Here is a 17,263-nt window from a genome sequence, read left to right as displayed (position 1 = left end):
TTATCTCCCAACCTTCAGATTATCCACTCTTCCACCTGGGCTGCCATGATCTGGCATTAGTTCCACCTCCTGTAGAAAATTTTAGCTATAGTAATTTGGAAAAAAAAATCACTTTTGTTTCCTATCTGATTTTCTTCACATAGGATTCCAACTGGTGAAAAAGTAAGTTACTTGCCAGAGGAGGTCACTGTGGACAAGTGGGGCTAACTTAAGAAGGAAGTGTGAGACCAGGCTCTTCTTTGGACTGGAGACTGGAGACACCATCCAGTCTCACTATAATCTCTGACTTCCCATCCTAAAACATCGCGCTTTCTTCATTCTTTGGTGAGCACACGTTTGAATGGGAGTGCTGGAGGAACCAGGTAGAAGTGGGAAGGAGCCGTTAGCCTAGGGTAGATCCGGCCACAGGCCTCTGGCACTCTTCCCTCAGATTGATGATGACTGAATGCTCATGCCTACCCATGCCATGCACTGAGCAGAAGAGGGTTTCTGTTGAGAATGCTTGATTCCAGGAAGGGTGTGTATACATCAGAATGCTCAGGTAATTTGTAAGAGACACCAAGGGACATATTAAATGGTTCTACAATATCCTATGCCTACAGGGCACTTTAATTATCACTTAACTCTACTCAGGAAGACTACTGCAACATTTTTAGTTTGCTGGACTTTTGTTTCACAAACTAGTCTCAAAAATAAGTGGACCATCAAGCTGAATTTACACACTCTCACTCCCAGATAGCAGCTTTCTTTTATAACATGGTGGATTCTGAAATGCAGAGTGGTAGATGAAGAAGTGTATGCACCGAGCTGAGTGAGAACAGTGGTATACTTAAGGGAAGTAAAGCCATCTGGGCAATGGGCACTGTAGTTTCTTGTGTAATCAAAAGCCATTTATTAATTAATTCATGTTGAATTGTATACAGCCCAGTCACTTGGTTGCAAGCATCATCCCCCCACCCCACTTAAAAGGCCTGGAGGAGGGGCTGGTGAGATGGCTTAGCAGGTAAAGGTGCTTGCTGCCAATCCTGCCAATCTGAGTTCAATCCCTGTGATCCATATAGAATCACCTCTCATGAGCTGTCCTCTGACCTCCATAGGAATATTTCAATATTCAAATGTCCACACCTACAAATAAATAAACATACCTCTCCCTAACTTCTTTAGGAAAATGCCTGGCAGCAGGGGTAGGGTGGGGTGGGGGGTTGGGGTTGGGGCCTGGGGGTGGGTGGGGGTGGGGGGTGGATACATGCATTTACAGGTAAAAAGCATCCCACTTGAGCATAGTTAGAAGTGAATTACCGGCTGTGTTGGATGTTACTGGCTTTGCAATGGCCTCGGATTTGGTTTCACAGAGGAAGTCATCGATGGAGGGGCTCAGGAGAGGTCTGCTTTCTTGTTGCTCACTCACCAGCTGAGAACAAATGAACACAGGCATCAAAGGGTTTCTCTGCTAAACTGCTGAGGCAGGTGAATGAAAATGCAGCTCTGCAACACAAGGGGACAAGCAAGCCCTACTGAAATCAACACAAACAGAAATAAATAATGGGGTGGGGCAATAGAGAAAACAAAACATTACCACAGGTGAGGAATGAGCCTTCAGCATAGTTAACATATTTTTTGATGCAGCCAACTTCAGTGTTAAAGCTTAAGCCAGTTTCTCTCTCTCCTGGAGTGGCTTTAGGAGCATCTCTGGTTTCAGCACAGGAGAAAAGACACCTGTTCCATCCATCACAGTTGCTATGGGCTAATGCCACTCTCTATCTAGACTGAAAGTTCTAGAAAGCACTGAACCAGTGGCTTCAGATTCCATGGTGATGGACTATCATGGGGACTAGCTTGGTGTTTATGGGTGAGATGTACACACACATGGACCTGTATAGTGTTGGACCAACTCTATTTTTGTTCCTTTCTTAAAAACTCAAGATGCCTAGCACTGCCCCCCTCATTCCCTTAGAATAGTTTTGTAGGAAATAACAAATATTATTTGAGATAAGAAAATATGATTATATTACCTGTCTGGGAGTCTGTTTGTAATACATTTAATCTTATTTTTCCATTAATTTATTCTATAATTTAATAGTTTGTTAGACTTAAAATCCTAACTGGAAACTATTTTAGCGGGATCTTGATTACTGGTGGTGGCCATCTATTTACTGCTTCACTTTGAGTCCCCACTTTCCATGGTTAAGAGAGAAAATACACATATAACAAGAAGTTAATACTTAACTTGGGTGTCTTGATTTCTGGGGGAAGCACAGCTGTTTGGTTCTACTTGTGGTGAAGAAAAAATACCTCAAAGTCCCTGGAATTTTAATAACTAACCTGTCAAGGTTTTAATTTTCCAAAAGAACATAAATTAAGAAACAATGGGCTTTGGAATATTGCCAAGTTGAAATATAGGATTCTACTCATTATCATGTCATTGTGTCTCCAGCTCGATGGTCATCAGAGACTGGACACCCAAACACACAGCTGTTATTTAGGTGCATCAAACTTCAGATCTCCAGTAGAGCTTTTTATAGAGAATTGAACATTTGATTTTCATACATATTTGTGGATATTATTGATGGATATCATAGAGATCACCCTTCTCTTAGTGTTTAAGTTAATGGCACTAGTCTTCAATTATTGTTAGTTTTAATGTTACTACATACAAAGATGCATTTCATGGGGAATCACATTTTCTAAGGTGGGGGGGGTAGGTTTTAACCCTTGTTGGTTGTTTTAAAAGATGTCCTTAACCTATAAATGAAATTCTTATTTCTTTGCTTTTTGTTTTCTTGATGATTCTCCTTGGCTATCCCCCATACTGTTTATTTTGAAATAGTTTTAAGTGTTCAGGGTCTGTGAGCTCCCTGTAGTTTTTGTGTAAGACATCTGAGATTTTAAGAATGTTGCAGTCAACTCAAGTTTAGGAATTAGTTGAAATATTTTCTGGCATAAAAGTCTATTTTGTGATCTGAATATATACTTGAAATCATTGGTGAGGCATGTAAGACATCAGAGAATGTCAAAGTGGCTACTCCCGGTGATTCTGTGTCCCGATCTGCTTCTCATACAGGAAGCTTGAGTGCAACTTTGTGTAGGGGACAGTTTCTAGGATTCAGACATCATGTTGGATGTAGTGATGGCATTTTCTCTCTTGTCCCTCGGTATTTAGTGAAATGAACCTTTCCTATGGAATGTGGTGTGGATGCCACAGTGCCAAGGTTTCTGCAGGCTGATGGTCACCATCAAACATGGCACCACACTGTACTCTGAGTTATCTCTCTAACAGTCCTGCACTCACCAAGTTGCATGGGCTGCTTACCAGTCTCCCGGCCTTGCTGGCTAATGTGTGTGAGACACAATAGCACTGTGACTTTAAAAATATGAATATCTATGTATGACGCCATAGCTATTTCTTTGATAATCAGGACTTTTTTGAAGAAAGTCCAATTTCACAAAAAGATAGCTATAACTAAATTATCTTTGTGTTGATTTAAAAAGATATGAGTTAAGTATTTCTTGAGTAACGTTTTGATTTGGAGAAGAATTTAGATAGTGTTTGGTTTTGAAATGTTTAGGTACACATAAGGGCTGACTTAGGGACAGGACCAAGTTCACTTATATTTCATACACACCTTGCACACAAGCCTGAAGGTAAGTTTATGTAATGGGTTTTGAGTGTCTGCCTCTGTTTCAGCTGACGCCTGCTCTCTGAAGCCAGAGGCTTCCACTCACAGCTCCATATTGGAACTTGGTAAGTTTTGGACCTTATTTCAGAATAGGAATGTTCAACCTGTATCATTTTTAGTAATAGTTTAACACAAGTTACATTACAAGAAATGTTCTGTGGTACTTTCTTTTCCATAACAACGAAGGGCTAAGAAGTTATCTCTGAATCCTGACCTGAGTTTCTATAGCTTAGAATATTGGGATATTCAACGTTTGCAGATACTTTTAGCTCTTATTGCCGAAAACCGTCCCATATATTTGGTGAATTCCAGAAAGAAACATTGTTTATATCAATATCTAAATGGAAAAACAAGTGAAAGGCACTGCTGAATAAGGGCTTTCCTAGGAAAAGCATGCTTGTCAAAGGCAATAGGACTTTGTTGGTGTTGCAGTCACTCAGTTCAATTTCAGATGGAGTCCCCGAGGGAAGGAAGAACCAGCAGCCCTCTCAGATTCACTCAACTCGGGAGGAATGGGAATCAGGGGATGGTGGCTGAGAATGATTCCATGAAGGCCAGGGCAGAGTCATGTCTCTCCTGTCTTCTAGACCCCTGCCCCCGCAAGGCTGGTGCCTCCTCAGCGTCCATTTTCTGACCACTGCTGACTCCGGGACTGATGGGAGCTCTGTGATGGCCACTTATATTGCTATGTCATTCTTGAGGTTTTGCCCCAGAGACACAAAACACTAGGGCACAGTTAACAGTCTTTAGAGTTAGCATTTCTCACTCCGGACCAGTGTGGTGGTACTCTGGCTGCAGTGGGATGAGGCTAGGGATCCAGGTGAAGAAGGTGAAAGGTCAGATGACCAAGAACATGGAACAGCCATTAAAATGGATCAGAAAGAGCTTGGGCTTGGATAAAGATGTGGAAGATGGGGTGAGAGGCATCATGAAGGCAAAGGAAGATTCCTTTACAGGGTCTGAGGTTAGACACAACCACAGCTCACCCATTACAGCCTTCACAGATTCTAGTATGAAATTTTTCATGCAAAAGGTGTTCCAGAAATGGCTCACAAATAAGACAATGGCTTGGCAAGAACTTAAGGCACGAAAACGTGTATTTCACACAGTCCAGGTAAATAGACTGAACACTGTTTAAGTCATGGCAGTGGTATTTTAGAGTGTGTAGACAGGATCAGCTTTCCCCATGTCCCCCTTCTCACTCTAAAACAAGCACTTTTCCTGGTGGTGATTTAAGAATAAATGAATCTTTCAGGTCACAACGAAAAGGTTCAAACTGAATGGAATCCCCAAATAATTCTGCTAAACTTTACTTTGAAGTTGTGTGCTATGGATCCGGTCCTTATTCATCAGAAGGATGAAGTTCCAGAGTTTAGAGCTACTTCTGTTCACTTGAAAACGCTTTACCGATTTCCCTCGTTTAAAGCTTTGGGTACAGAGCACATTGGTGTCATTAAAATGTGTCTCAAAGGTTTCAAGTTCTTTGTTAATAACCGAGACAGGTGGTTGCAATTTTGATAACCAGATTCTTAGATTAATCAGATTATCACAGCTGAGTTTAAAAGACCAGCTTCATTAGGTGTAAGGTTTTTGTCTCAATCTGTCCACATCTTTACATTTCCGTTTCTTCTCTGACTGTAGTCTCTTTTCAATGTTTGCATCAGCTCAGAGGTCACTGAGGGCGCAGATCAGTGAGAGAACATGTGCCTGGCGTGTGCAAGGCTATAGTTTCAATGGATGCTTACTTCCCTGGCAGGAGTCCCTACAATGGCACATCTTGACCTTCAGTGGAGGGCAGTGTGCACCTTTTGAACCATCTCCATATCTGTGTTTATATAGTAGCATCATCTTAGTTTTAAGGGTTTCTTGCTCACTAGACCAGAACTGTCGTGACATTAGAGACTTTTTAAAATCTTTTTTTCCCCCTTGCATCCTATAGTAGTGGTTTAATAAGTGCTGACTAGTTTTATGCAGTGTAACTGGCTGATTATACAGCAGAATAATTACATGGACATTTTGGACTTTATACTGAATTTGAGCAACCCATGGCGAGATTAGTGGTCTTTCAAAAATGCTTAGCAACTTCCTAGAAAGCATTAACTTGGACATTCATGCCCATTTCCGTCTAGGGATGTGTCCTTTAAATGGGGAGTATGGTGGCACCTAAGCAGCATTTTGTAATTCTGGTAAGGCTGCTGGTTTTTCTACCAAGAAGTGAAGAATGCCAAGAATTAATGTCTAAAGCAGTGGGCATTCATTCAGGCCTATGGCAGCCCAACACCACCACCACTGACAAGGAGGACATGGACACAGGTGAATGGAAAGGCAAAGCCATCTCAAGACAAAAATATCCTCACCCATTTTTTAAATTTTAAATGAGAAACTTGAATATGGAGAGTTTGAGGGAAGATACTTCAGAAGACACAGAAACTTGGGTACAGAAGAAGGTAGGTGTGGATTTGCGTGAAGGGCTTTCTTGCCAATCAGGATTCAAAAAATAATTGAGGCTTTATTGTTAATCAAATATTCACCAAGTGATTTCTGCATTGTGACCTATTAAAGACTGTTCGGAGAGCTGACATGTTCAGTAGCTGCTGTCACACAGATGCAGGTAGCATCACTAGCTCCAATGGATTACTATCAATACTTTATTTGAAAGTACAACTGCCCCAGTCCCATTTTAACTCCTCTAGTTCTAGTGTTTTAAAAAAAAATTACATTTTATCATGTGATTTATTTGAACCAAATTGTAGGGAAATATTTCACTTAAACTTATTTCTTTTATTTTTTGAGATTATAATAGAATTACATCATTTCCTTCTTCATTCCAAGCCCTCCTTGCTCACTTTCAAATTCATGGCCTTATTGAAAAATATTTTACTTTTAAATGCATTCTGTTATTTAAACAAGAGTGTATAATTATGTTATTTCATGACTAAAATTTAACTTTATCTTCAAATAAATCATTACTTAGGTTTTTCATTAAAAGAAATAGTGAAAAATTGTGTCTGACAACAAAACAAAATGCATTTCAGATAATCAAACAATACACGAGATATTAACTCCTGGAAACGTGATGATTTCACTTCAGGTCAATATTGTGCTCTGTTGCTTAAGCATTTCAACACTCAAAGAATAATTTTTAAAGTTAAAACAATAAAGCTGGAATGCAGGTCAGTTTTAATTAACCACTTGACACTACTAGAAATGCCCCAGGAGAGTCTTAATGAGGGATTATTTAGATCAGGTTGGCCAGTTGGTGTGTTAGTGGACGATTGCCTTGTCTTGTTAACTGAGGTACAAACCACAGAGACTACTGTGGATAGTGTCATTCCCTAGGCAGGGGGCTTTGAATAGTGCAAGGAAGGAGAAAGCTAAGAGCAAGCAATAATGAATGTATGTGTTTTTCCCCCTCTTGATTGTGAATGTGGTGCTGTAGGTTTCTAGCATGACTTCCCTACAATAATGGGCACAGCCTGGGAATTGTAAACCAGATAAATTCCTTTCTCCCTCAGGTTTCTCTTTGTGAGGGTATTTGTCCCAACAACGGAAATGAAACCAGTTTAGTTATAAACTGGAAACAACTGATAAATAATCACACATTTGTAATGTTGATGTAAAATGTCATAATAATAGACACTGGGAATTTTAAGCTCATTTTGTGTCTCTGGGAGCAAAGCGCGAATATGCACCTGTACATTTAAAAACCTCCCTTATTGTGTGTGACATTGTTGGTTTGCAGTGTGTGTTAGCTGTGGGGTAGGTTTTCATTTACCATTTTGTTGTAGGACTACTTCATAGCTTATTAAGTCCATATAAGTTTAGGATTCATTCAATGTCCATCAAAATAGTGATCGTATGTGGGGTATTCTCTAACATGTGAGCTATTTCATTCTATTGATAAGTTAACTATCATCCAGCCCTTTAACAGTCTGGCTTCAGAGGCTGGTCATGCCTTCTCTGAAACCCTAGAGCTTCAGGTATTTGTATTAACAGCCGTGACCAGGCTCCAATGCACCCCCCCATCCCAATCACTCATGTTAGTTCTTGTCACCATCAAGATCAAACATCCTCCAAATCCTTGACTTAATCTAAAGATCAGCCAGTCATACTTTTTCTAGGCAGGACAGTTAGATGTATAAAATTAATTCATTTGTGCAGAAAGTGCCTGACAATGCCATTCCACAGTTGGGCAGTGCTATTACTAAGGAAGGTAGGTGCATATACTTAAGGCAATCATTTTAAGTTGATGATAGGAACCCAAAATGAAGCTAAGTTTAGTCACCTTCAGAAGGTTTCTCAGTCAAGGACATTGCTCTTTTGCTCTTTATCATACACAGAAAAATCATTTCCTATGGAGGGATAAGAAGTGGGAACGGATACAGCATGGCGGTGGGGTAGGAAGGAAAATGCCCTTTAGGTAGAAGAAATGTGAAAATCAGTTCAAAGACACTGTGCTCTGGAGGAAAAAGGAGCTGGGTATACCTTTATTTAAAAAGCCAGGAAATCAAATCTGTCAAAATGAAACTTGCTCAAGTTTCCTCCAGAGAGGAGTATACTCACTAAACCCATTTTGTCTCCTAAAAATGAGCCCTCATTTTCCATGGCATAATCTTCGGGTACATGGGTTTCTGTCTATCATAAAATTGTGTATGTGTCACAGCTTACAGCAATGCTGCTTAGTATAAACAACTTCACACCTTCACACCACCTTCAGTGGTCATTAATGAGTAAAAATAATTTCGTCAACACATTTAACTCAACATCTCCAAAATATTCCAACATGTGATCAATAAAAATGACCAGTGTGTTAGTTTGCATATTTTGGGATTAAGCATTCAAAGCCTTTTTCTTTTTTTAAAAGCTTGCGGCATATCTCAGGTTCCAGAAGCTGGAAGTGCTCAGTGGCATTGGAGAGCCCAGGCCTGGAGGAACTTTTTCCTCAAAGATTTGGCAATCTGTGTTTTTCTTTCAAACCTTTCATCAATGTATGCCTGTTTACAAACTGAGTTGGCATTAATTTAGGGTAGCATGAACTTGGACTAGTTTGATCCTATAGAAGCAGTAATTACACTTTCTGGGGTCTAGTTTTTGAATCCAGTCATCTGGCTAATTCTTCTGCTTTGTTTCATCTGCTGCTGATGATATCACTGGAGAATGGCTAGCTAAGTCCTTCTCAAATCCGAGAACAAACCATTGTAATCAAAATTTTAAAATGCTGAATTATTGGCCTGCTGAGTAAACAGTTACTGAACAGGGTGCTGTAACACAATGGCTTATTCTGTATTTATCTTTTATGATAATTGGCTTCAGAAATGTCTGGCATCTATGACATGACATTTGGCATTGATATACAAGGGATGAAGATGATTACTTGTACTGAGCAATATGTAGTGCTATGCCATAGTAGTCCTTATCAGAGACACTGGGACAAACATGTCAAGACAGCAGGACATTCACACAGGTTAACAACTAAGAAATGTGGCATGGTAGACAGACTGAATGTTGTGGTTGCCATGGGAAGTACTCACTTTTTCAGCTCACTCAGCTTCTTGTGCATGACACTGGTGCATACCAGGGGAAAAGCCACTTGTGTGTCATGTAAAAAACATATCAGCTAATAAAACTACATTTGGTTGAGAAATCACTCTATCACAGCTGTCACTGAGTTTCACAGAATCATCATCACAAGTGCATCGCATTTTATGAATCAGAATTCTGTCTGCTGATTCATAAACTGGCCAATATGCAGTAAGGATACGAAGCATCAAAGAAAGCATTACACAATCTTCATGCAGTAAAATCATAACCAGTCTCTCAGAAACAGTCAACATGACACTAGACAGAATTAAAAGGGCACACACTAATGTTCTGAATGTAAAAGGATGATAATATTCATGATTTCTCTAAAATATCAAAACTATCATTGGGTATGAAATTTTAAACTCAAGCTTAGACTACAGTATTCATATTATATGTGTGAAAATAATAACTTGGAAGTAACAGCACAAAATGTAAGGTTTGGGAGACTCTGGGGATGACTGGAACCTGTCTTACTTGTGGTATCCCAGGATGCCATGGTGTAGTACAAGAGCCAACATCACCACAGGCATGGAGCTTATCAGCTGCCTGGAGTGCCAAGTGCTCACCTGCCAATCATTCCCAGAAGTATTATGGGCTAGATATTTTGCATATAGGATTCACAAAGGTCTGACTCTGATGGGCAGGTGATTATTGTAAAATGGTATATACTTCATGTCAACTCAGTAAAGGACAGGCAAGTTGATGACACCGAGGGAAAAGCATGTTTTCTTTATGGACAACTACAACAACAAACCCACTCTGAAAACATAAAATTTCCCAATCCTAGAAACCTTTAATAACTTAAAGCTTTATTTAATTTTGGTGTTATATAATTTTCATCACTTACAACGTGGCATTTAGAATAAAATGAAACCACACATGTTGGCAGCAGCTGGGGACCAGATCTGCTGATAGTCTGAAAATAAGCTGCCATAATTTAGCTTTTGACAGAAATGCACTTCATGGGGGCTGTAAGTGGCCATTTTTCTAATTCTAGGCGTGTGCATAATCGGAAGAGAATCACTGCATTTACGAATACGTTATGAAAGAAATGGAATGTTTAACATAACAACCTAATCTAAATTATAAGATAAATGCAAGAAAAATATTTTTCATCTCAGAATTTAAAACTGGAAACTGCACAGAGTGGCAATGAACTGTGCTATAGATATTTATGGAGACTTTTACAGGGTGCTTCGGGAGTCCCCGGGCATATGCAGGATCAGTCTCAGTGTGTCTCCAAAGACACATGTGGACTTTTCTCTGTGTGTGTTACAATAAAGTTTGAAAATGGCTCTTCAATGCTAGGAATAGAGATCATGTTTCCTCATTGAGACCACAAAGTGTGGGGAGGAGCAGAGAGCCATTTTCTACATGGAAACTAGGGGACTTCCGGCTCATTCCTGTAACTTAGTTATCGACATAAATATGTATAGACAAATGTGTAGTATGCAAAGTCACAACAAATATATTTAACATTTACGAAAATTTAGAGCATCTACTGGTAAACTGACATATGTATACAATACGACTGGATTTATTCAGGAATTCGATTTTTTTTTTTTGCTTGTTATTGGTATTTCTCAAAAGTCAATAAGACTCCTTTTAAAGAAGCAGTGTGTTATACTTGTACGCATATTGTCTCAATTTTTAAAACTAATGTTGAGTAATGAAAATTAATATTCATGATCAAGAACTAATTTTTTTCTTTTGCAATTTTGGCTTTCATTTATATTTGTACAGTTGTTTCATTGAAACTGCTTAATAAAGATTGGCTTGAGTTAGTTTTGCTTTTTTTTTTTTTAGTCTGATGATCACATTTTTTGATTCATTAACATATGTCAGCTTCCTACAGGAACCCTAAGGGTCTGCCCACCTGTGATGTCACAGTAAGGAGGGGCTTTTCTTCTGCAGACTCCTCCCTCGGTATCTCCTTCATCACCATGGCAACAGCCTTATCTGCAGCCCTAGAGCCTTTGCCCTACAACAGTGAAACCAACAACGAGTGTGTCAGGCATCTTGAAGTTATTTAGGACAAGATAGGCTAATATTTAAAGATCAGTCCAACAAGAGAGAAGAGGTGGGCTGCTGCCAGGGGATCTTGATGCTTTTGGCTGAGGAGAAAACACACAAAATCTGAAAGATTATTTGTGAACGTGTAGTTAGCTACTTTTTCACCTTTCACAGCGGACCTGTTTAACATAGTATTTTTATATGTATAAATATATTTGAAGTCGATTAACATGAGAGGAACATATTTTTATAGTATCAATTTTAGCATGCTATGAGTTTCCTGTTGTGTTCATTTATAAATTATGGCTAGACAGCCCCTAGCTATTTTGGTTTGAGGCAGAGATTAGAGCCAGGATCTGATTTGCTAAGAGCTTTCCCTGTGTTTTCTTGTACTCTCATTTTTCAGTGAATTTGGTATAAGGAAGATACAAACTTCATTTCTTAAGTATTCCATAATGGCTTCACATACCAGGGTTTTACACATAGTGTTCTGTGGGATGGTCTGACTTGAGTCAGCTAGAATTCTTCCCCTAATTTCAATGTTTTTGAGACCAAAGAACTAAAGTATAATTTTAGATGTCTTTTAATTGAAGAATTCTATAAATACACAAGTAAAATATTCCTGTTGGGGCAGTGGTCTTGCTGTATCTGGTGTTAGTTTGTCTCACATAAAGAGAATTGTGAACCACCAAGGGATGTTATCCTTCTGTCCTTTGAGTTAACCAAATTATCAAGTTTATGAGAGTAAATATGGGTCTGTCATCATGGAACAAAACAAAACATCACTTTCCCAGTAACCTCTTGATACTTTCAAAAGGTCTCTTGCCAGAGCCTCCCTGGAGAAAATCATTTTATATTACAAGCACATAAAATATTTGTGTTTTCAATTTACTTAAAATATAGCCATCTCACAGAGAGGCTTGTGGATAGGTGTTAAGTGTGTGGTGTGTTGAGAGGGACATTGTCTGGAAAGGGAATTGACTCCAGAACTCACTAGAGCTGGACATCCTCACCTATACAAACACAGGAGGGATTGAGCTATATTAATATTTTAGGTGCTGCAAGGACATCTGAAAAGCAGGTTCCATTCAAGGAGCAAACCTCTCTATTTACTCAGGTTCTAACTAAAATGTAGCTAGTCACAGCTTATATTTACAGCAAGAAAGGAAACCTTTATATACAGTTAATAGATTTTAAGATATGTTTGTTTTGGCTTAAGGGTTGTGATATTAAATGACAACGTGTCCCTTTCCAAGATGAAAAGCAGGTACTGGAGCTATAATTTCACAGATGGATCAGTAACAATTTGCATATGTGTTCTCAAAAGATTGCATGTCCTTGATCCTTGGGCTCACTGACTTCTGGAAGAATAAAGGGAAACTTGATGTTTCATTGCAGAGTCAATTGGGGAAGACAAGAACTTCAGGCTTCCTCTTTAATGAAGCAATGTGACTTTCCTAAAATAGATAATAGCACAATTCTGAATTGTTGGGAAAGATAGATTGGGATAATATTTAGCCATTTAACATGTCTTTCAGATATTAACATTGTTTGAGTGAAAAAGTGCATGCTATTAACTTACTATATGTTTATAAGCTGTGCTCATTTATAGAAAAAAATATCCATCCTAAACATTTATTTCTGCAACTTTTCAAGAGCAAAGTCATTTGTGAAGAAGTCTTTCCATGCTCTAAGACATTCTACTAATATAGCAATAAACAAAGTGGCATGCTTATATTCAAACCCTATTATATTTAAAGGACTGAATCTAGTATTATAAGATATAACTGAAAAGCAATAACTCAGACTCTTCTTGCGATGAGAAGGAAGATATCAATTGATAAGCATCTCAAAAAATTTCAGGTGAATTTTTCAAATTGTCATTTATTTGAAATGCTACCAATCTAGGAACTACAAAGAGAGAATTTTTACATGTGCAACTATAGTAGCTAGAATTAGCAATAGACATGCTGTTTTACTAAAACCGAAACAAAAAACAAACAAAAATTAGTCCTTTCATGCTGAACTCTAGAACAAAGCAGTGGTCGGCTGAAAGGTTGAATCATAAACACATGCGGGGCTTTGCATTTCTTGCAGAAAAACCCACCAAAGCCAGGGTCAGGTCACTTTTTTGAAGACAGTGCCATTTTTTCTTCAAGGTTACACCTACTACCTGGAAAGAGTCATGATACCCAGGTTAGTTCCCTGTTGCAACTGTCAGCTTTAGTGCCAACACCCCATGAATTTTGTCGTTTAACAAGTGTAATACAGTCTGAGCAGAGGGTAGCTCTACAGATTCCATGTCTGTGGCTGCAGAAAGGGTATCTGAGAGCCTATTATACATGGTAAATCCACTCATCTATCCGAGTTCACCCTCCCATCCTATTGCCACCTTCAGGCTGTCCTCCATTCAGGCTGTTATTGCTGAATATCCACCTTATTGTAGGATGCTGCTCCTAAAATCTAGAATCGAGCTGGTATGTGATATAGTGACTCTGCTCAATTTTGCTATCAGTAGTTCTGCAGAACCAACAGTAGAGTCACCGTGGTGTGATGTTCTTTATAGAGCTCAGCTGCTTTACATATTCTAAAAACCTATATGCACAATAGCTCAACCTCATAAGCATAACTGTACCAAAGGGTCAACACTGACTTATTATTTGAAACAACACAAAGACAACAAAATGAAAACACAACTGGAAATACATTCAGATAAGATGTGAGCTATTTACTTCACACTACATGAAGCCATCTACTCCTACCTCATGCTTAAAAAGAACAGGAAAGAAGTAGATTAGAAGGTGATTGAAATTTATCTCATTAGGACTGCCTCGGCTGTTACTTCAGTCACTCCTTTTCTGATCATAGGTGAAATTCACTGTTCCTCATTTCCTTGTTGAATTTCTTGAGATGTTTTTAAGTAGAAAACACTGTGTGCAAAGGGTAACATTTTCCTTGGTACTTTGCTGTGAGAACTCCATGATAGCTCTCATTTCTTTATAATTGCCTTCTTTAACAATAAAACATACAAAATTATAGCCTTTTAAACAATTCTGGAGAACAGTACTTTCAATCCTTCTTAGGAAAATTGGAAGATACCACAGAAACACAGGGTTATGGCAAATGGCACTGACATTTGTTACTTAAGACAGCTCAGCTTTGACTCACTGATTTTCTTATTGGTGATATGGAATGGATGATGAAGAGCAATATTGGATGTCACAAGGCTGTCTCAGGTCGGGGAGCCCACATACGGGAATGGGGAGGATGGGCAGCCGACACACGAGGATAGAGAGGATGGGGAACCAACACATGAGGATGGAGAGGATGGGGAACCAACATATAAGGATGAAGAGGATGGGGAACCAACACATGAGGATGGAGAGGATGGGGAACCAACACATGAGGATGGAGAGGATGGGGAACGAACACATTAGCATGGAGAGGATGGGGAACCAACAGGAGGATGGGGAGCCATACTTCTGATGAAGGGGTGCTGCTCCACTCCTGGCCTCTCAGGGAAGGGAGTGAAGCTACTGGGAGAAGCTGCCTTGAGCTCAGATTTCTGAGCCAGGACCTGACAAAATTTAGGTTTTCTCATGATAACTTGTTTGGGAGATATACCTCACTTGGATAGTGAGATTAAGATTGAATGATTTGGCAGTGCTCTTCCTCGTCTGAAGCATAAGAGGGGCCCAGACCCTTCCTTCCTAGCACACCATCACATCTGAGACCTGAGGGCAGCTCTCCTCCCTCCATGGAAATGACTGTTTAGGAGAGCAATCACATGTTTAGGCAGAAGTCCCTTTTCTGTGCAATCACTGAGACCAGCCATACACATACTATTGGTTTCTGGTTTGGCAAAAGGTTTTCATTGTGTAGCCTAAACTGTCCTGCCAGTCACTTTATAGTGCCTTGACGTTGTGTCAGTGTTCCTATTTCAGACTCCAAGTTGTTAGGATTATGGAAATCCTTATCCATTCTAGAAGAATCAGCCAACCTCATACTTGCTCACTTGGAAGCACCCTTCTAATGAGATGCTTTTGTTTCATCTTCATGGACAAGTAATCCAAGTATTTCGAGTATGTGGTCTTTTTTATTTTAGATCCTAGCAGCTTTATAAGTGCTATCACTCCTCTGGTTATTGCTCACACTGAGTGCCAGCCTGCCATCTTTATGACGATTTCCTACTCATCTATTTTGGGTGCCTAAAACACTTAGCATGCACAATACACAGATTCTCATTCATTTGTAATCAGTATGCTACTTACAGATTTTATGGCTCCCATGGAGTTTGTAATTTAAAACATATATTGCATTTATTTGTGTGTGTGCGTGTGTGTGTGTGTGTGTGTGTGTGTGTGTGTGTGTGTGTGTGTGCGTGTGCATGTGTGTCTGTTATAGTGATCAAGGTCATCAGGCTTGGCAGCAAGTGCTTTAACTGCCCAGGCCATCTTGTTGGTCCCATGGAGTTGGTAATTTTTTAAAAACAAATGCTTTTATTGTCTTTATCCCTTCACCAGAGATACTAAACAGAATAAATGGAAATATACTAAGATAGGGGAAAGCAAAAGATGTCAAAATTAAACATTCATCTTATCCAGGAACTAACATGAATTTAACATATAACTTTTGGCTTTGATTTTAAAAATCCATCATACATACTGTTGTCCAAAGTGGAGAAACATCACAAAGGGGAAAATACAAATATAAGGCCACATCTTCTAGAAATATCCCCAAGCACTATATTTTATTTTGACGATATTGGAAATTAAATATTTCTTAGGATGAATGTTTAAAGGATTGACACATTCACTCTCACCATTGTGATCAACTACACACACACACTCATAAACACATACAGGCCCACACATCTGACATCTCCATGATTTTGAAATGCTATTCTGTTTTGTCCATGTTAAAAATGAATCCCACTCATGATTTCTGTGCACTAGGTTTAAGCACCCGTGGGAAGCTGGCTTTGAAAAAGCTAATCTCTGATGGCTTCCCTTTGCTGTCTTGTGCAGAGCCAGCTGAACATTCCTTTTCTCAGAAAGATAAATGCCACAGTAAATGTTGTGGTCTCCTATGACCTCAACAGGAGAAAAGGCTGGGGTGGCCTCTGAGCACTGGCCATTCCCGCCTGCCATCGCTACCCGCCATTGCTGCCTGCCATTTTTGTGCCCTTTCCCAGGTAGATGCGCCGGTTTCGGTCTCCAACACAAACCGGGCTTCTGCTTGGACTGCTGTGCCTACTCCTACAACCTGAGACCTCTCCATGTCTGGTGGTTGGTTCCCTTTTAAAGTTGTGGAAATGGAGCTAAATATAGGTACACTAATTCTTCTTTCTAACCATCTCAATGGGTGCTCAGAGTTCCCTTTATCCAAAGTTTTGTACCTTAAAAAAAGATTTATAGTGTGTGTGTGTGTGTGTGTGTGTGTGTGTGTGTGTATGTGTGTTTGTGTGTGTGTGTATACATGTGAGTGCAGATGTCCTTGAAGGACAGAAGAAGCAACTGTATCCTCTAGAACTGGAGTTACAGGCATTTGCTAGCTTGCCTACTACCCTACATTTCCGATATACACAAGCAACTGGAACCTCTCCCCAGGCCCTTGTTATCATTCTTTATTTGGTAAGATATGTCCAGCATTTCATCAGTGAGACTGTCTCATGAGAATGAAGACCATGTTCATTCCTCTTGATCAATTTCACATTATCTGGTGCAGGTCTCCATAGGCACACAGATATTTAAGTATGTCCAGTAAATACACCTCCTGAATTTTTCTTCTAATTATTTAAGATGCTGGCATTGCATTATGTGGCCAACTTTGGCAGAAGGTGATCTCGAGTTAGAGGAAAAGTTTTAATTAGATGTTTAAGGAACTTAACACATACAAATCAAAATTCACTAAAATTAATAAAGAATTCCTGGGTGAAGTTGCCTGAAGTTTGCTCTGAAGTATGGATTCTTTTTAATCAACAGGGTCCA

General features: G+C 39.4%; 1 protein-coding gene across 1 annotated transcript in view; it reads right to left on the bottom strand.

Annotated features, from left to right (window-relative positions):
- Pex5l (peroxisomal biogenesis factor 5 like) overlaps positions 1–17,263 on the bottom strand; it is a 142,737-nt gene that overhangs the window by 68,040 nt on the left and 57,434 nt on the right. The window contains exons 3-5 of the mRNA XM_051185844.1: positions 13,381–13,446; positions 11,137–11,241; positions 1,300–1,411 (exon numbers count right to left, since the gene is read on the bottom strand). Of these exons, the coding sequence (XP_051041801.1) occupies positions 1,300–1,411; positions 11,137–11,241; positions 13,381–13,446 (283 nt within the window). The remainder of the gene's footprint in view (positions 1–1,299; positions 1,412–11,136; positions 11,242–13,380; positions 13,447–17,263) is intronic.

The sequence above is a fragment of the Phodopus roborovskii genome, unplaced genomic scaffold (assembly GCF_943737965.1).
Source record: "Phodopus roborovskii unplaced genomic scaffold, PHOROB, whole genome shotgun sequence".
Classification (NCBI taxonomy): Eukaryota; Metazoa; Chordata; class Mammalia; order Rodentia; family Cricetidae; genus Phodopus; species Phodopus roborovskii.
The sequence above is the reverse complement of the archived record's forward strand: the minus strand, read 5'-3'. Positions and strand labels throughout refer to the sequence as shown.